The following is a 21,254-nucleotide window of genomic DNA, read 5'->3' as shown; positions in this document are numbered from 1 at the left end:
GATGAGAATTGTGTACACAACTTACAAACTTGAAAGAGGAGATTCTTGGTATAATCATTACAATGTATCTTCCCAATTTAAATAGGATTTAGGATATCAGCTCAGGCTTTCCTAATATCATAATCGAGATTGATTTGAACACCTAATCCTGTCTCTGCTGACCAGTGGTCAGAGGACTGTCATGCAATTCCTTTCAAGCTGCGCTCTGTCTGGACAATAAGGAGAAAAAGACCATGTGAATGAGTGTAGTTCTACGTCCCTATATTAGGATTGATGGGAGTATGAATTAAGAGGAACCTGTGTAAGAACTGAATTCACTGACCAACTTTCAAGCAGGTATAATCACAGCCCAGAAAAAGGGGAGGAAGAAGGAAGGTGAAACCATTATGCTCTGGTAGTTGTTGGCATTAACCATGAGTAGGCAAGAAATCCATTTTAGAAAATCAGTAAATTTCCATACTGGCCACCTTGGGGCATTGTACAGAGCAGACCAATGATGATCCTGAATGAGGAACTGAACTGATATATAGAAACCAAATTTCTGTGTTTTCCCTAGTTCAAAAATAGATCTAGACAAACTGGTGTGGCTGAGTCTAACAGAATAATTATATCTTCTCTTTGAAAATACAGAATATAAGAGAAAAATTACAATAGTTGGTGTGTTCTAGTACATACTTAGTCCCTGAAAAATATTGGACCATACAGTGTGTTTTAAGTTTTAAAAAAAATTTTGAGAGTAAAATTAAATCATTTCTTTCTTTTACTTTCTTTCTGGGGTTAAGTCTGAAAGCCTGGGAATAGTTGCTGCAGTAGAAGGGAATTATTGATCAAAACAAAGCAAACCTGGCTTTCTGATTTTCTCATCAGAACTCAGTCCCTACCTGTCACAACATATTGCTGGCATACCTCATCCTCTAGCTCAAGAGTAGGGATGTCATTCTCTCCCTTACATTTCCAACCATTTGATAACTGGGCTTTCTCATTTATGATTATTATTCTAACCTCTTTGTCTGGTACTTGCCTCTCCCCTCCTTCCACTCTCCACAAGTTTCAAGGTCATGTCTACTCTTGGTTGTCCCAGAAACTAAAAGATCTATCTGTGTTCTTTCTTTTGTGTATAATAAACTCTCTAATCCAACATGCCTAGGAGCAGTGATGTCTTTTATTTTATTCAGTGCATGTATAATTGATTATGCAAAGATTGGACACTGTGCCAGTGAAAAGGGTAACAAGTGCTCTGGGAGACTGGAACATTCTATTAAATACCAACGTCATGGACTGGGGCTCTGTCTGTACTCATGATGGAACTGCAGAGCTTGGAGGACTCAGATGTTTGAGTCATTCGCTCTGTGATTCCCCCAGTAGAGGAGCTACTACTGTCCTGGGACCCAAATGAGTTGTACAAGCTTATTAGTAACTCTGGCTATGCCTTTCAAACATGAACAATAGTGACAGGTAGTTTGAAGGTTCTTTATTGTGTTCTCCTTAGATGCATCTGTAGCGGTTGGCTATCAACCCCCTGAGAGGACAGGAACTGAATATGTCCTGACCCTGATTCTCTTAATTCCCTGGGTGCAGTGGCACAGATGGCACTAGGTATTTTCCTCTGATTTCCTCGGAAATATCCTCGGAAATTTCAGCAGAGAGTAGTCTCCTCTGATTTCTTAGGAGTGTCCACAATTCTGAGGGTCCAGCTCCGTCGCCACCCCTCACGAGTTTTGTGTGTGTGGAGCTCTTTGACCACTTCAGTTCAGTTCCAGATGGAGACCAGGACTGTGGGTTCACACACCTGACTGCTCCTATATTCTGCTGTCCAGAGGCATTATGCAGTTTCCTTGTGGGCCAGAAATATTGTAGACGTGGGCAGAAGTGGCAATCTGTCCTGCAGTCTCAAGATTATCTGCACTTCTGGGTGTTCAGTTCTATCTCCCAAAGGATTGGGAGCAGGGAGCAGTTGAATGGGATCAGAGCATTTCCAGACACAGCCAGAAACCAGAAGTGTCCTGTTCCAGAGCACTTCTGCCTTTCTGTGTACTTAGTAAACCAGGCAGGTCACTTGTAGAAAAGGTGGTCTTACCTCTACATTGAGGCATGTAGGCAGTCCTGGCGTCTGGCTTTCAGGTCTCAGCAAGGGCAATAACCTGAAGGGTCCTACCCCTGATTGCTCCGAGGTCACTGTGTGAAGGGGGCACTGGTGGCACTAGGCATTTTCCTCTTGGTTTGGCAATGTGGGCAGAGAGTAGTCTCCACTGATTTCTCAGGAGTGTCCTCAGTTCTGTGGGTCTGGCAATCCCCCCAACAGGATAGATAAACCCTTAGCCAGAATAACCAGAGGGTACAGAGAGCATGTGCAAATTATGAAAATCAGAAATGAAAAGGGAGTCATAAGTACAGAATCTGTGAAAATTCAAAAAAGTCATCTGATCCTTCTACAAAAGCCTACATTCAAAAAAACTTGAAAATCTGGTGGAAATGGACAATACTGTCCAAACTATTTCACAAACTGGAAACAGACGAGCACAACCAAATTACTTCCATGAAGCCACAATTACTCTTGTACTTAAACCACACAAAGACCCAACAAAGAAAGAGAATTTCAGACCAATTTCCCCTATGAATATTGATGCAAAAGTACTCAATACAATTCTTGCAAACCGAATCCAAGAACACATCAAAACCATCATCCTCCATGATCAAGTAGGCGTCATCCCAGGTATGCAGCAATGGTTCAAAATATGGAAATCCATGAACATAATCCACTATAGAAACAAACTCAAAGATAAAAAACACATGATCACACTAAACCCAAGGACTATACAAAGCTCTCTAATCTCTCCCTACTTATTCAATATTGTTCTCAAAGTCATAGCCAGTGCAATCAGAAAACAAAAAGACTTCAAATGAATACAAATTGGAAAGGAAAATGTTTAAATATCACTATTTGCAGATAATATTATAATATACTTAAGTGACCCCAAAAGTTCCACAAGAGAACTACTAAGCCTGATAAAAAAAACTTCAACAAAATAGCTGGGTATAAAATTAGCTCAAACACTTCTCCATTGTTGGTAGGCTTGCAAACTGGTACAACCTCTCAGGAAATCAGTCTGTAGGTTCCTCAGAAAATTGGACATTGCACTACCTGAGGACAAAGCTATACCTCTCCTGGGCATATACCCAAAAGTGTTCGAACATAAAACAAAAACACATGCTACACTATGTTCACAGCAGCCTTAATTATAAGAGCCAGAAGCTGGAAAGAACCCAGATGCACTTGAACAGAGGAATGGAAACAGAAAATAAGGTGCATCTACACAGTGGAGTACTCCTCAACTGTTAAAAACAATGATTTCATGAAATTCATAGGCAAATGGAATGAACTAGAAAATAGCATCCTGAGTGAGGTAGCCCAATCACAGAAAAAGAAACATATCGTATGCACTCAATGATAAGTGGATATTCGTCCCTAAGCTCAAATACCTCAAGATGCAATCCATGAACCACATGAAACTCTAGAAGAAGGATAACCTAAGTCGGGATGCTACACTACTTCTTAAAAAGGGGAACAAAAATATCCATAGGAGTGGGTAAGGTGGAACAGTGTAGAGCAGACACTGAAGTAAGATGATGTAGATTTGCAAGGATGGATTTTCACAAGGTAATGCAAATTAATATAAAAACAAAATTCAGGCATAAAATTGTAAACTCTTTAAGCGAGGATAGATGCCAGAATAGTGTCCCAACTCTATTGACAAAACTGATGAACTGGATGTGGTTAGTGTACATCAGACCTTAGAGATATAAGTATTACAACAATCTTCAATGTATGTCTGAGATAAAAGGCCTATTTAATGGACAAAATGAGAGAAATGTGGATTGGTTCCAATGCTGCTTGTGTTAAATAAGTCCCAAAATGGCACAAGATTTCTGCATTTGAGACACTGAGAATGCCTATCCTCAGCTGGTTCTGATTGGAAAACTTGTACAGCTGTTGCCAGGGAGAAGCGGGTATTAACCAAATTCCATTACACCCAATATTTGCTTATCAGGAATTTTTCAATAAATAAGAAAATAACTGGGGTTGGGGATTTAGCTCAAGGCCCTGGGTTCAGTCCCCAGCTCCGAAAAAAAGAAAAGGAAAAAAAAAAAGAAAATAACCACATTGGAGAGCAACCCTACCAATGTAATTAATGAGTAAAAGGCACAGTTATCCACAAATACATGACACTTACTGGACTGGATTCCTATCAAGAAGCAATTGGTAAATCATTGCATACAGCATTATTCTCAAAAATCATCAGAAAAGTCATCCTCTAGATAAATCCATAGTTATAGTCAGTGGGGTAGTGTTTTGCAGCTTAAGAATTCTTTATACAAGAATAAAATATTCAGTGTATTATTAATCTCATTAGTCTAAAAGGACACTGAAGGGAATCTATGACATTCTGTTACAGAAGATTAGTTTTCAGGGGAAACATTATATTCGTAATCTTTTGAAGCTGTAAGATATGATCGTCCTCCTACTTTCTTAAAATTGTAATAATATTTCCCTTCAATTACATAAAATTTCTCAACCAGGTATAAAACATTTTGGATGTGTATTACTGCCTTTTCTGTTGATATGATAAAAAACAGTGTCTAACACAACTTAAATAACAATTTATTTTACCCATGGCTTTAGAGGGGTGTACGTTCTCATGTGATGTGACAACAGAAGTATTAAAAATTTCCTTCAGATATTGTGATTTATTGTATATACTTGGTTGGATGTCAGTCATTAGTCAAGGCAAACTTTCGCCTCTTCATTTTTATGTGTCAGCCTACAGAATACGAGTTATAACATAGAAGAAACACTTCTATGTGTCCTGTTTTGTCAACACATTTTAACAATGTTAAAGTTAAAATGTTTAAAAAGAATGTAACACTGATTAAATAATTCATATGTACCCAAACAGCATTTTCATATATACCATAGAAGTCTATAAATATGGTAATCAGGAACTAACTGTGTATCTTACAGTTTATCATGATTGTTATGGATGGGTGCATATTTTTTGATGTTCTATGGTTCTACAGATTCCCAGTACACAGGACTTGGTACTTCATCTTCAAGAAAAAGGAGATTATCTAGAGATGCTAGATAATATAAAAGAAGTGAGCTTTATTTTAATAAATACTTTATTGTATGTGTGCTCCAGTTTGGTGTGCCTTGATCTTGGTCAGTTGCTCCCCAGGGCAATGACCTTGCATTCTTTTGCTGGAAATGCCTAAATTCTTGAGTTAAAGGGATGAAGCAAAATGGTGTTTTATACTTGCTCATTTGAGTCATATAATGAACTGTCCATTTCTTCTACCTCCACATGAGAACCAGGGGAATTGTGTACTCTGTTAACTGTCAGATGAAAAAGGGCGGGAAATAGCTAGATCAACTACCAAAGTTGAAGGGAGTCTACTATAGCAGTCGCCTTTCTGGAGAAGTACCTGATTCAGGCAGGGTGAAAAATTTGTAATTTCACATCACATACTAAATAATACATGAAATTAAAAAAGTAGATTGGTGGATATTTAATTTTGGAAGATGAGCTTGAGACAGTGGATGATAAATTCCTATTTTAGGATCTGTAATGTAGAGATATGTGCAATCTTTGTTTACAAACTTAAATCATCCCCAAATTGTATAGCACATGCCATCATCTGTAGCTTGGTGTGTCATGATATAGATCTCAGCAGTTAACATTTCACATAGGGACAAGGATAAAAACTATCTTATTAATGCCATTCCTTCTATGAAGAAGGACCTGCTGTTTTTCAAAGTCACTTGTATTTATCTTTGCATAAAGTCAATTTTGGTTATTGCTTTATAAATTTCATTATTTATACACAGATGCTATATTCCTGTACTTGTTTCTATTCTCCAGTGTTTCCCAGGAATTAAGAATTTCCTTCTTTAGCCTAGTAAGAGCACCAGTGGAAGGGGAAGGCCTTGGTCCTGCCAAGACTGAACCCCCAGATGAACATGATTGTTGTGGGGAGGGCCGTAATGGGGGGAGAATGGGGAGGGGAACATCAATATATAAGGGGACGGGAGGGGTTAGGGGGATGTTGGCCCGGAACCCAGAAAAGGGAATAACAATTGAAATGTAAATAAGAACTACTCATGTTAATAAAGATAAAAAAAAGAATTTCATTCTTTCTTCTAAAGAGAATTTATATCTTCCTTTTTTGAACAACATGTCTGTAGCTCAGGCTTTCTTTTTTTTTAACTTTTTTTTTATTAACTTGAGTATTTCTTATTTACATTTCGAGTGTTATTCCCTTTCCCAGTTTCCGGGCAAACATCCCCCTAATCCCTCCCCCTCCCCTTCTTGTTCCCCTCCCCATCCTCCCCCCATTGCCGCCCTCCCCCCAACAATCTAGTTCACTGGGGGTTCAGTCTTAGCAGGACCAAGGGCTTCCCCTTCCACTGGTGCTCTTACTAGGATATTCATTGCTACCTATGAGGTCAGAGTCCAGGGTCAGTCCATGTATAGTCTTTAGGTAGTGGCTTAGTCCCTGGAAGCTCTGGTTGCTTGGCATTGTTGTTCATAAGGGGTCTCGAGCTCCTTCAAGCTCTTCCAGTTCTTTCTCTGATTCCTTCAATGGGGGTCCCGTTCTCAGTTCAGTGGTTTGCTGCTGCATTTGCCTCTGTATTTGCTGTATTCTGGCTGTGTCTCTCAGGAGAAATCTACATCCGGCTCCTGTTGGCCTGCACTTCTTCGCTTCATCCATCTTGTCTAATTGGGTGGCTGTATATGTATGGGCCACATGTGGGGCAGGCTCTGAATGGGTGTTCCTTCTGTCTCTGTTTTAATCTTTGCCTCTCTATTCCCTGCCAAGGGTATTCTTGTTCCCCCTTTTAAAGAAGGAGTGAAGCATTCACGTTTTGATCATCCGTCTTGAGTTTCATGTGTTCTAGGCATCTAGGGTAATTCAAGCATTTGGGCTAATAACCACTTATCAATGAGTGCATACCATGTGTGTTTTTCTGTGATTGGGTTACTCACTCAGGATGATATTTTCCAGTTCCAACCATTTGCCTACGAATTTCATAAAGTCATTGTTTTTGATAGCTGAGTAATATTCCATTGTGTAGATGTACCACATTTTCTGTATCCATTCCTCTGTTGAAGGGCATCTGGGTTCTTTCCAGCTTCTGGCTATTATAAATAAGGCTGCTATGAACATAGTGGAGCACGTGTCTTTTTTATATGTTTGGGCATTTTTTGGGTATATGCCCAAGAGAGGTATAGCTGGGTCCTCAGGTAGTGTAATGTCCAATTTTCTGAGGAATCTCCAGACTGATTTCCAGAGTGGTTGTACCAGTCTGCAAACCCACCAACAATGGAGGAGTGTTCCTCTTTCCTCACATCCTCACCAGCATCTGCTGCCGCCTGAGTTTTTGATCTTAGCCATTCTGACAGGTGTGAGGTGGAAACTTAGGGTTGTTTTGATTTGCATTTCCCTTATGACTAAAGATGTTGAACATTTCTTTAGGTGCTTGTCACCCATTCGGCATTCCTCAACTGTGAATTCTTTGTTTAGCTCAGAACCCCATTTTTTAATAGGGTTATTTGTCTCCCTGCAGTCTAACTTCAGTTGTTCTTTGTATATTTTGGATGTAAGCCCTCTATCAGTTGTAGGATTAGTAAAGATCTTTTCCCACTCTGTTGGTTGTCAATTTGTCCTAACAACAGTGTCCTTTGCCTTACAGAAGTTTTGCAGTTTTATGCGATCCCATTTGTCGATTCTTGATCTTAGAGCATAAGCCAGTGGTGGTTTGTTCAGGAAATTTTATACTGTGCCCATGTGTTCGAGATTGTTCCCCACTTTTTCTTCTATCAGTTTGAGTGTATCTGGTTTGATGTGGTGGTCCTTGATAGACTTCGACTTAAGCTTTGTACAGGGTGATAAGTATGGGTCGATCTGTATTCTTCTACAAGCTGACCTCGAGTTGAACCAGCACTGTATGCTGAAAAGGCTATCTTTTTGTTTCCAATGCATGGTTTTGGCTCCTTTGTCAAAAATCAAGTGACCATAGGTGTGTGGATTCATTTCTGGGTCTTCAATTCTATTCCACATGTCTATCTGCCTGTCTCTTTACCAATACCATACACTTTTTTATCACTTCTGTGCTGTAATACTGTTTGAGTTCAGGGATAGTGATTCCCCCGGAAATCCTTTTATTGTTGAGGAAAGTTTTAGCTATTCTGGGTTTTTTCATATTCCAGATGAATTTGCAAATTATTCTGTCTAACTCTATGAAGAAATGGATTGGAATTTTGATAGGGATTGCATTGAATCTGTAGATTGCTTTTGGTAAAATGGCCATTTTTTTCTATATTAATCGTGTAAATCCATGAGCATGGGAGATCTTTCCATCTTCTGAGATTTTCTTCAATTTCTTTCTTCAGAGGCTTGAAGTTCTTATCATACTTTCTTTCACCTGCTTGGTTAAAGTCACACCAAGGTATTTTATATTATTTGGGACTATTATGAAAGGTGTCATTTCCCTAATTTCTTTCTCGGCTTGTTTCTCTTTTGTGTAGAGGAAGGCTATGGATTTGAGTTGATTTTGTGCCAGCCACTTTGCTGAAGATGTTTATCAGTTTTAGTACTTCTGGTTGAACTTTTGGGATGACTTAAATATATTATCATATCATCTGCAAATAGTGATATTTTGACTTCTTCCTTTCCAATCTCTATCCCTTTCATCTCCTTTTGTTGTCTGATTCCTCTGGCTAGGACCTCGAGAACTATATTGAATAAGTAGGGAGAGAGTGGGAAGCCTTGTCTAGTCCCTGATTTTAGTGGGATTGCTTCAAGTTTCTCTCCATTTAGTGTAATGTTAGCTACTGATTTGCTGTATATGGCTTTTACTATGTTTCGTTATGTGCCTTAAATTCCTGTTCTTTCCAGGACTTTGATAATGAAGGGGTGTTGAATTTTGTCAAATGCTTTCTCAACATCTGATGAAACTATTATGTGGTTTTTATCTTATAGTTTGTTTATATGGTGCATTATGTTGATGGTATTCCGTATGTTAAACCATCCCTACGTATCTGGGATGAAGCCTGCTTGATCATGATGGATTATTGTTCTGATATGCTCTTGGATTTGCTTTGCAAGAATTTCATTGAGAATTTTTACACCGATATTCATAACAGAAATCAGTCTGAAGTTCTCTTACCTTGTTGGGTCTTTGTGTCATTTAGGTATAAGAGTAATTGTGGCTTCATAGAAGGAATTTGGTATCTCTCTGTCTTTTTCTATTTTGTGTAATAGTTTGGATAGTTTTGGTATGAGGTCTTCTATGAAGGTCTGATAGAATTCTTCACTGAACCCATCTGAAACTGAGCTCTTTTTGGTTGGGAGACTTTATTGACTGGTTCTATTTCTTAAGGAGGTATGGGGTTGTTTAAATAGTTTATCAGTTCCTGATTTAACTTTGTTGCCTGATATCTGTCTAGGAAATTGTCCATTTCCTCCACATTTTCAAGTTTTGTCGAATATAGGCTTTTGTAGTCGGATCTGATGTTTTTTTGAATTTTCTCTGATTCTGTAGTTATGTCCCCCATTTTCTTATCTGATTTTGTTTATTTGCACACACTCTCTGTGTCTTCTTGTTAGTCTGGATATGGGTTTATCTATCTTGTTTATTTTCTCAAAGAATCATCTTTTGGTTCTGTTGATTCTTTGTATAGCCTTTTTCTTTCTACTAGGTTGATATCAGCTCTGATTTGATTATTTCCTGTCTTTTACTCCTGGGTGTATTTGCTTCTTTTTCTTCTAGAGCTTTTAGGTGTGCTGTCAACCTGCTGACATATGCTCTCTCCTGTTTCTTTCTCCAGGCACTCAGAGCTGTGAGTTTTCCTCTTAGCACAGCTTTCATTGTGTCCCATAAGTTTGGTTATGTTGGACCTTCTTTTTCATTAAATTCTAAGAAGTCTTTCATTTCTTTCTTTATTTCTTCCTTGACCAGGTTATCATTGAGTAGATCATTGTTCAACTTCCATGTATATGTGAACGTTCTTTCCTGGCTGTTATTGAAGACCAGCTTTAAGAGTAGTGGTTTGATAGGATGCATGGGATTATTCCTCTCTTTCTGTATCTGTTGAGGCCTGTTTTGTGCCCGATTATATTGTCAATTTTGGAGAAAGTAGCATGAGGTGGTGAGAAGGAGGTATACCTTTTGTTATAGGATAGAATGTTGTATTAATATGTGTTTAAGTCCATTTGGTTTATGACTTCTTTTAGTCTGACTATGTCTCTGTTAAATTTCTATTTTCGTGATCTCTCTATTGGTGAGAGTGGGGTGTTCAAATCTCCTAGTATTATTATGTGAGGAACAAGGTGTGATTTGAGCTTTAGTAAGCTTTCTTTTATGTATGTAGGTGCCCTTGTATTTGGAGCATAGATATTGATGAATGAGAGTTCATCTTGGTGGATTTTTCCTTTGGTGAATATGAAGTGTCCTTCCTTATCTTTTTTGATGACTTTTGCTTGAAAATTGATTTTATTTGATATGAGAATGGCTACTCCAGATTAGTTCTTCAGACCATTTGCTTGGAAAGTTGTTTTCCAGCCTTTTACTCAGAGGTAGTGCTGTCTTTGTTTCTGAGGCATGTTTCCAGTAGGCAGCAAAATGCTGGATACTCATTACGTATCCAGTTTGTTAGTCTGTGTCTTTTTATTGGGGAATTGAATCCATTGGTGTTGAGAGATATTAAGGAATAGTGATTGTTGCTTCCTGTTATATTCGTATTTGGATGTGAGATTATGTTTGTGTGCTTTTCTTCACTTTGTATTGTTGCAAGACGATTAGTTTCTTGCTTTTTCTAGGGTGTAGCTTGCATCCTTGTATTGGGCTTTACCATTCATTATCTTTTGTATGGTTGGATTTGTAGAAAGATATTGCGTGAGTTTGGTTTTGACATGGAATATCTTGGTTTCTCCATCTATATTGAGAGTTTTGCTGGATACAGTAACATGGGCTGGCACTTTTGTTCTTTTAGGGTCTGTATGATATCTGTCTGGGATATCTGGCTTTCATAGTATCTGGTGAGAAGGCTGGTGTAATTCTGATAGGTCTGCCTCTGTACGTTACTTGACCTTTTTCCCTTAGTACTTTTAATATTCTTTTTTTGTTTTCTGCATTTGGTGTTTTGACTATTATGTGACGGGAGGAATTTCTTTTCTGGTCCAATCTATTTGGAGTTCTGTACGCTTCTTGTATGTTCATGGACATCTCTTTCTTTAGGCTAGGGAAGTTTTCTTCTATGATTTTGTTGAAGATATTTACTGGTCCTTTGAGTTGGGAGTCCTCACTCTCTTCTATTCCTTTTATCCTTAGGTTTGATCTTCTTATTCTATCCTGGGATTCTTGTATGTTTTGTACCTTTTTCCGTTTTACATTATTTTTGACAGTTTTGTCAATGATTTCTATGGAATCTTCTGCTCCTGAAATGCTCTCTTCTTTCTCTTGAGTTCTGTTTCATGCTTCTATTCACAACTCCTTGTGTCTTCCTTTGGTTTTCTATATCCAGGCTTGTCTCCCTTTGTGCTTTCTTCACTTTTTCTATTTCCATTTTCAATTCCTTCACCTGTTTGATTGTGTTTTCCTGTAATTCTTTTATGGATTTTTATCTTTCCACTCTAAAGGCTTCTACTTGTTTATTTGTGTTTTCCTGCATTCCTTGAAGGGATTTGTTTATGTCTTTCTTAAAGTCCTCCATCATCACGGTCAAATGTGATTTTATATCTAGATCTAGCTTTTCTGCTGTTTGGATATTCAGTGTTTGCTTTGGTGGGAGAATTGGGCTCCACTGATGCCATGTATTCTTGATTTCTGTTGCTTGGCTTCTTTCGCTTGCCTCTCGCCATCAGGTTGTCTCTGGTGTTACATTGTTCTGATATTTCTGAGAGTGACTTCACCGGACCGATAGGCCTGTGTGTCAGGAGTGCTGTAGACCTGTTTTCCTGTTTTCTTTCAGCCAGTTATGGGAACAGAGTGTTCTGCTTTCATGAGTGTAGTCATTCCAATCCACTGGCTTTCAGCTGTTCCAGTGGGCGTGTGTCCTGAGTCCACCAGGCAGGTCATTTGGAGCAGAAAAGTTGGTCCTATCTCTGGTCTCAGGTCTGAAGGCGCTCCTCGGGGCTGGGTTTCAGTTCTCAAATAGGTCAGCAGCCAGCAGGCCCTCCACCTCCTCCAGGATCCCTGTGCACAGGGCTCCCAGATGGGACTATGCAAATTCCTCCAGAGTCAGAAATGTGGGCAGAGAGTAGTCTCCTCTGGTTTCCCAGGCATGTCTACCCCTCTGAAGGTCTAGCTGTCCCTCCCATGGGATTTAGGTACAGGGAGCTGTTTGACCAGGTCTCTTTAGATCAGGGCACAGTCTGGACTGCAGTTTACTGCAGCTGGACTGTGCCTATCTTCCTGTCCCCAGAGGCCCTATACAGTTTCCTCTTGGGCCTGGGATGTGGGCAATGGTAGGAAGAGTTTGCGGTCTCTCCTGCCCTGCAATCTCAGGAGTGCCCACATGTCTGGGCAAAGAATTCTCTCTATCTTGGGGTTTGGTGAGTTCTTGAATTTCTGAATGTTCTACATTCAGTTTTGTGTGACTGATTTTCTCAATTCTTTAGAAATTAGTAGAAAAGTGTTAATAGGGTTCTTTTAGAAATATTTCATTACAATCCTTTTACCTTTCTATTAACTCCAGCCGATGGAATGATTCACAGACATTCAATTCTTAGTTACAAAAGGAGCTTCTGAGATGCAAAAGTTTCTCATGTGCTCATACTGCTGAGTCTGTCAATAGTACAAATCCCACATCTTGTAACATAATCCATATAGCAGGAAGCAGACATTAATTTATGTGTGTGATGGGAGGAAATTTTATTATGGTCCAGTCTATTTTGAGTCTCTGGGCTTTTTTTATGTTCATGGGCATCTCTTTCGTTAAGTTAGGGAAGATTACCTCAGAAAAATTTTGAAGATATTTACGGTCCCTTTAAGTTTGGCGTCTTTATTACCCTCTATAACTACTAACCTTAAGTTTGCTCTTCTCACAACATTGTTGTGTTCTGGATTTCCTGGATGTTTTGGCTTAGAAGATTTGTACTTTTTTTTTTCATTTTCTTTGACTATTGTATCAGTGTTTTCTATGGAATCTTCTGCCCCTGAGATTCTCACTTCAACACCTTATATTTTGTTGGTGATGCTTACGTCTATTACTCCTGATCTCTTTCCTATGTTTACTATCTTCAGGTTTGTCTCTCTTTGTGGTCTCCTTATTGCTCCTATTTACATTTTTAGATCCTAGATGGTTTTGTTCAATTTCTTCTCCACTTTCTTAGTGCTATTCTTTAAATCTTAGGGGATTTTTTTGTTTCCTCTTTAAGGCAACTATTTATTTACACGTGTTCTGTATTGCTTTAAAGGAGTTATTTATGTCCTGCTTAAAATCCTCTATCTTGACATGAGATGTGATTTTTAGTCCAAATCTTGATTTGCTGGTATGTTGTTATGCCCATTATTTGTTGTAGTGAGAGAACTGTGTTGTAATGATGACAATTAGTGTTTGTTTCTGATGCTTCGAGAGACCCCCTCGCAGTCCAGACCCCCCCGCAGTCCAGACCCCCCTGCAGTCCAGACACAGCCCGGACCTGAAGGGAATAGGTCAACAGTTCTCTGTACCCAAATCCCGTGGGAGGGAGAGCTAAACCTTCAGAGGCGCAGACACGCCTGGGAAGCCAGAAGAGACTACACTCTTCCCACATTTCTGACTCCAGAGGAAAACACCTAATGCCATCTGGGAACCCGGTGCACTGGGGCTCCAGGAAAAGGCGGCACAGAGCCTCCTGGTTGCCTCCCTCACTGAGACCTCAAAAGCAGTCTCCCATGAGCAACTTGAGCCCCGGGAGCACAGGTAAGACCAACTTTTCTTCTCTAAGTGACCTGCCTGGTAGACTCAGGACACAGGTACACAGAAATAGCTGAAGACCAGTAGACAGGAAAGACTACACGCCCGAAACCAGAACACTCTGTTCCCATAACTGGCTGAAAGAAAACAGGAAAACAGATCTACAGCACTCCTGACACACAGGGCTATAAGACGGTCTAGTCACTGTCAGAAATAGCAGGACAAGGTAACACCAGAGAAAACCTGATGGCGAGAGGCAAGCGCAGGAGCCCAAGCAACAGAAACCAAGACTACATAGCATCCTCGGAGCCCAATTCTCCCACCAAAGCAAACACTGAATATCCAAACACACAAGAAAACCATGATCTAGATATAAAATCACATTTGATCATGATGCTGGGAGACTTCAAGAAAGACAGGAAGAACTCCCTTAGAGAAACGCAGGAAAACATAAATAAGCATGTAGAAGCCTATAGAGAGGAGTCACAAAAATCCCTGAAAGAATTCCAGGAAAACATAATCAAACAGTTGAAGGAGTTAAAAATGAAAATAGAAGCAATAAAGATAGGACACAAATACAGCGCTAGAAAGGATAATAAATGGTAAAGCCCAACATAAAAGAGGCAAGCTATACCCTAGAAAAAGCAAGAAACTAATTGTCTTGGCAGCAAAACAAAGAGAAGAAAAGCACACAAACATAATCTCACAGCCAAATATGAATAAAACAGGAAGCAATAATCACTATTCCTTAATATCTCTCAACATCAATGGTCTCAACTCCCCAATAAAAAGACATAGATTAACAAACTGGATATGCGATGAGGACCCTGCATTCTTCTGCCTACAGGTAACACACCTCAGAGACAAAGACAGACACTACCTCAGAATGAAAGGCTGGAAAACAACTTTCCAAGCAAATGGTCTGAAGAAGAAAGCTGGAGTAGCCATTCTAATATCGAATAAAATTGATTTTCAACTAATAGTCATCAAAAAACATAAGGACGGACACTTCATATTCATTCATCAAAGGAAAAATCCACCAAGATGAACTCTCAATCCTAAATATCTATGCTCCAAGTACAAGGGCAACTACATACATAAAAAAAAACCTTACTAAAGCTCAAAGCACACATTGCTCCTCACACAATAATAGGAGGAGATTTCAACACCGCACTCTCATCAATGGACAGATCGTTGAAACAGAAATTAAACAGAGACATAGACAGACTAAGAGAAATCATGGTCCAAATGGACTTAACAGATATTTATAGAACATTCTATCCTAAAACTAAAGGATATACCTTCTTCTCACCACCCCATGGTACTCTGTCGTGATGATGACAATTAGTGTTGGTTTCTGATGCTTCGATTCTTGGGCTTGCCTATTGTCATCCAGTTATTGCTAATGTTAATTGGTCTTGTTTTTTCTGACTTTAGCTTGTTCCTCCTGGAATCTCATATACCTCTGATCTTAGGAATGGAATGCTCCTGGGAGACCAGTACTCTCTGGCCTTATTTTGGGTCTGGAGGGCTATGACACACCCTTAGCTCTGGGCTCTGATAAAGATCAGGTCTGTCCTCTCCCATGCCTCCCCACCACTCCAGTGCCAGAAATGTTCCCAGTTTGTCTCTCCTTTAACAACTGTGGAGCAAATGTGTGTTCCCACCTGTGTGTGTCGCAATGAGAACACTCCTAAGATACCATCTCTCTGTGGGATGGTTTTTGGTCTAGAGAGCAATAGGACAGCCCCAGCTCTGGGAGCAGATGGAGACCAGAAGGGTCCCATCTCAGGTTGCTCAGAAATTCCTATGCCTGGTGAGCTTCTGGTGTATATCCCTTTGGACAGTCAGTGGAGAGAAAGTGGGGTTTCACCTGTGGGCTTAGGAGTGAGAGTGCTCCTGATAGACCATCTCTGAAGACCGGTTTTGAGTATGGAGGACTTTGGGACAGCCCCACCTTTGGGCGCAAATCGAGGCTGGAAGGCAGTATCATGCTGTATTGTGTACACATGTATTGTATCTTTTAGGATGTCCTGACCTATGATGATGTGCATGTGAACTTCACTGAGGAAGAGTGGGCATTGCTGAATCCTTCTCAGAAGAGTCTCTACCAATGTGTAATGCTGGAGACCTGTAGGAATCTCAGTGCTATAGGTAATTCAATGAACTTATCATTCACTTTGTAAAATTTAGGCACAATTGGTTTTGTTTAAGATTTGTTTTTATTTTTAATTTCACTTAAAAATAAGGAAGAATGTAGTGAATAAATCAGTCATGGTTCTAATGTTCACTAAAGAGAGTAACTTAGATGTTGCCTAATTCCAATAATTTAACATACTTTCTCTGATACCATTTTTAGGCTACATTTGGGAAGACCATACTACTGAAGAATATTGTAAAAGTTCTGGAAGACATGGAAGGTAATTTTCACGTGAAAGATGATAAGATAATACCTCCCAAGAAAGTTTCATGTGTGCAGCAAGTTTTAAAGAATGCAACAGGGTAAAATACACACTGCAGCACATATTGATTAGGTTATCATTTTATGTCTAGACCCTTTTAATAAGCAAGTAGTACATAGTAAATTGTGGTGAACCTTATTCTGTAACATCATGGCTAAATTTAATGATATGGACATTTTATGAGATTCAAGAATGCTTTTGTGGAGAAACCTTAAACCCTGTACCACATTTCTGTGAGGAAAACAAAGTGAAATTGTGTAAATGTAATGTAGAAGTTTTCTTTTGTAATGTGTTGAATATAATGTGTTAGTCTTCTTTTTATATGGATGTCATGTGTCCCTATGAATGGAAGCCAGGAGAGCATAGTGATACTGAAAGAAGCAACATACCTCTCTCTTTTCCAGAACAATTAGAAGATGTAAAGTATATACCACTTTGAGGAGAGTTTCTTAATGTGGGAAAGGTTGATAAATATTTAGTTTTTGACCATGATTTTCAATATGTAAACATTCAAAGTGCTGAATCACTTTATGAGATTAGGGTTATAGAAATGTTACTCTTTGCATTGGCACATGTTGCAATTGTAGTATTCCTCAAAGATAGCAAAATTTATCTTCGCAGTCAGGCTACAAACGCTCTGAGTTCATTGAGTTTTCTTCAAATATGTTAATACTCTTAATAGAAAAATTATGGAATAAATATGAGTCATGTAATCAGTTCTCTTCCTACTCCATGTGTCTTCAAAAATTCAACACAACCCATAATAAAAGGCAACACCTTTGAATGTAAACGAACTCATATTATGTTAAGATCATTTTGCTTTTTACTCTTAAACCAAATTTGAAACGAATTCATAGATATAAAAAGATTCATGAATATAATCAATGTGAGAAAAAATTTACATGTGCCAATTGTATTTGCAGGTATGAAAGAAGTTTTACTGGAAAGCAAACCTTTGATTTTATTCAGTATGGTAATGGCTTTGCAGTTCAGAGTCCTACCCAAAGGCATAATGGAGAGAAGCCCTATGAAAGTAACCTATGTGGTAAAGCTTTTGTACAGAGGAATAATCTCAAAACACATAAAAGGACACATAATGGAGAAGAACCTTCTGAATGTAACCAATGTTGTAAAGACTTTGTAGGAAGCAGTGCTCTCCAAAATCATAAAGGAACTCACACAGGAGAGAAACTCTGTGAATGTAATCAATACGGTAAAGCCTTTGCACAAAGGAGTAGTCTCAAAAGACATAAAAGGACATGTAATGGAGAAAAACGTTATAAATATAACCAATCTCGTAAAGCCTTTGTCCAAAACCATGGTCTACAAAAACATAAAAGAACCCATACATTACAGAAACCCTATGAATGTAACCAATGTTGTAAAGCCTTTGCAGGAATCAGTGATCTCCAAAGACATATAAGAATTCATACAGGAGAAAAACCCTACGAATGTAACCAATGTGGCAAAGCCTTTGCCCAAAGCAGCACTCTCCAAAATCATAAAAGAACACACACTGGAGAGAAACCCTATGAATGTAACCAATGTGGCAAAGCCTTTGCACAAAGCACTGCTCTCCAAAGACATATAAGCACTCATACAGGAGAGAAACCCTATGAATGTAACCAATGTTGTAAAGCCTTTGCAGGAAGCAGTCATGTCCAAAGCCATATAAGAATTCATACAGGAGAAAAACCCTACGAATGTAACCAATGTGGCAAAGCCTTTGCCCAAAGCAGCACTCTCCAAAATCATAAAAGAACACACACTGGAGAGAAACCCTACGAATGTAACCAATGTGGCCAAACCTTTGCATACAGGAGTATTCTCCAAAGACATATAAGCACTCATACAGGAGAGAAACCCTATGAATGTAACCAATGTGGCAAAGCCTTTGCAGACCGCAGTTCTCTCCAGCGTCATAAAAGAACACACACAGGAGAGAAACCCTATGAATGTAACCAATGTGGCAAAGCCTTTGCACAAAGCAGTACTCTCCAAATACATATAAGAACTCATACAGGAGAGAAACCCTATGAATGTAACCAATGTTGTAAAGCCTTTGCAGAAAGCAGTCATCTTCAAAGCCATATAAGAATTCATACAGGAGAAAAACCCTATGAATGTAACCAATGTGGCAAAGCCTTTGCCCAAAGCAGCACTCTCCAAATTCATAAAAGAACACACACTGGAGAGAAACCCTATGAATGTAACCAATGTGGCCAAACCTTTCCATACGGGAGTAGTCTCCAAAAACATAAAAGAACACACACAGGAGAGAAACCCTATGAATGTAATCAATGTGGCAAAGCCTTTGCACAGAGAAGTCGTCTCCAAATACATGTAAGAACTCATACAGGAGAGAAACCCTACGAATGTAACCAATGTGGCAAAGCCTTTGCAGACAGCAGTTCTCTCCAACAACATAAAAGAACACACACAGGAGAGAAACCCTATGAATGTAACCAATGTGGCAAAGCCTTTGTACGCAGCAGGACTCTCCAAAGACATATAAGAACACACAGAGAAGAGAAGCCCTATGAGTGTAACGAATGTGGCAAAGCCTTTGAACAAAGGAGTAATCTCAAAAGACATTAAAGAACATATAATTGAGAAAAACCTTATGAATTAACCAGTGTTGCAAACCCTTTGTAAAATGTGGTTATCAAACCCCGTGGGAAAGAGCCCTCACCGCCTGGTCAGGTGGGCACTCCTGAGGCTGCAGAGCGGGAGAGACCACCAACACTGCCCACCCCTGCCCACATCCCTGGCCCAAGAGGAAACTGTATACAGCCTCTGGGTTCCTGCAGAGGAGGGCCCAGGAGCAGCAGGTCCGCTACATCTGAGAGACCGCCGGAACCTGAAGGGACTGACGGGATAAACAGTTCTCTGCACCCAAATCCTGTGGGAGGGAGAGCTAAACCTTCAGAGAGGCAGACACACCTGGGAAACCAGAAGAGACTGCACTCTGCATACGTTACTGATTACAGAAGAAAACACCAAACGCCATCTGGAACCCTGGTGCACGGACGCTCGTGGAAAGGGCGGCGCAGATCTTCCTGGTTGCTGCTGCCGAGGAGAGCTCATAAGCAACACCCCACGAGGAAACTTGAGCCTTGGGACCACAGGTAAGACCAACTTTTCTGCTCCAAGCAAACTGCCTGGTGAACTCAAGACACAGACCCCCAGGAACAGCTGAAGACCTGTAGATAGGAAAAACTACACGCCCAAAGCAGAACACTCTGTCCCCATAACTGGCTGAAAGAAAACAGGAAAACAGGTCTACAGCACTCCTGAAACACAGGCTTATAGGACAGTCTAACCACTGTCAGAAATAGCAGAACAGGGGTTGGGGATTTAGCTCAGCGGTAGAGCACTTGCCTAGCAAGCGGAAGGCCCTGGGTTCGGTCCCCAGCTCCGGAAAATAAAAAAAAAGAGAAATAACAGAACAAAGTAACACTAGAGATAATCTGATGGCGAGAGGCAAGTGCAGGAACCCAAGCAACAGAAACCAAGACTATATGGCATCATCGGAGCCCAATTCTCCCACGAAAGCAAACACGGAATATCCAAACAGACCAGAAAAGCAAGATCTAGTTTCAAAATCATATTTGATCATGATGCTGGAGGACTTCAAGAAAGACGTGAAGAACTCCCTTAGAGAACAAGTAGAAGCCTACAGAAAGGAATCGCAAAAATCCCTAAAAGAATTCCAGGAAAATATAAATAAACAAGTAGAAGCCCATAGAGAGGAGTCACAAAAATCCCTGAAAGAATTCCAGGAAAACACAATCAAACAGTTGAAGGAATTAAAAATGGAAATAGAAGCAATCAAGAAAGAACACATGAAAACAACCCTGGATATAGAAAACCAAAAGAAGAGACAAGGAGTTGTAGATAAGAGCTTCACCAACAGAATACAAGAGACGGAAGAGAGAATCTCAGGAGCAGAAGATTTCATAGAAATCATCGACTCAACTGTCAAAGATAATGTAAAGCGGAAAAAGCTACTGGTCCAAAACATACAGGAAATGCAGGACTCAATGAGAAGATCAAACCTAAGGATGATAGGTATAGAAGAGAGTGAAGACTCCCAGCTCAAAGGACCAGTAAATATCTTCAACAAAACCATAGAAGAAAACTTCCCTAACCTAAAGAAAGAGATACCCATAAACATAGAAGAAGCCTACAGAACTCCTAATAGATTGGACCAGAAAAGAAACTCTTCCCGTCACATAATAGTCAAAACACCAAACACACAAAACAAAGAAAGAATATTAAAAGCAGTAAGGGAAAAAGGTCAAGTAACATATAAAGGCAGACCTATCAGAATCACACCAGACTTTTCGCCAGAAACTATGAAAGCCAGAAGATCCTGGACAGATGTCATACAGACCCTAAGAGAACACAAATGCCAGCCCAGGTTACTGTATCCTGCAAAACTCTCAATTAACATAGATGGAGAAACCAAGATATTCCATGACAAAACCAAATTTACACAATATCTTTCTACAAATCCAGCACTACAAAGGATAATAAATGGTAAAGCCCAACATAAGGAGGCAAGCTATACCCTAGAAGAAGCAAGAAACTAATCGTCTTGGCAACAAAACAAAGAGAAGAAAAGCACACAAACATAACCTCATATCCAAATATGAATATAACAGGAAGCAATAATCACTATTCCTTAATATCTCTCAACATCAATGGCCTCAACTCCCCAATAAAAAGACATAGATTAACAAACTGGATATGCAACGAGGACCCTGCATTCTGCTGCCTACAGGAAACACACCTCAGAGACAGACAGACACTACCTCAGAGTAAAAGGCTG

The 21,254-nt window shown here is 39.6% G+C and overlaps 1 protein-coding gene across 2 annotated transcripts in view; it reads left to right on the top strand.

Moving 5' to 3' along the window:
• The window catches only part of Zfp431l5 (zinc finger protein 431 like 5), a 37,906-nt gene extending 16,908 nt beyond the window's left edge, over positions 1 to 20,998 (top strand). Inside the window, exons 2-5 of one of the 2 annotated variants that reach the window (XM_087655015.1) lie at positions 13,638 to 13,964; positions 15,986 to 16,112; positions 16,318 to 16,378; positions 17,344 to 20,680. In XM_087655015.1, the coding sequence (XP_087511141.1) occupies positions 16,079 to 16,112; positions 16,318 to 16,378; positions 17,344 to 19,018 (1,770 nt within the window). In that variant the 5' untranslated portion in view covers positions 13,638 to 13,964; positions 15,986 to 16,078 and the 3' untranslated portion in view covers positions 19,019 to 20,680. Of the gene's footprint in view, positions 1 to 13,637; positions 13,965 to 15,985; positions 16,113 to 16,317; positions 16,379 to 17,343 lie in introns of both variants that reach the window. The other variant, XM_087655014.1, reaches the window with a different exon arrangement.
• Positions 20,999 to 21,254: the final 256 nt, after the last annotated feature.

This window comes from Rattus norvegicus, chromosome 3 (genome assembly GCF_021556685.1).
Source record: "Rattus norvegicus strain SHRSP/BbbUtx chromosome 3, alternate assembly SHRSP_T2T, whole genome shotgun sequence".
Lineage (NCBI taxonomy): Eukaryota > Metazoa > Chordata > Mammalia > Rodentia > Muridae > Rattus > Rattus norvegicus.
The sequence above is the reverse complement of the archived record's forward strand: the minus strand, read 5'-3'. Positions and strand labels throughout refer to the sequence as shown.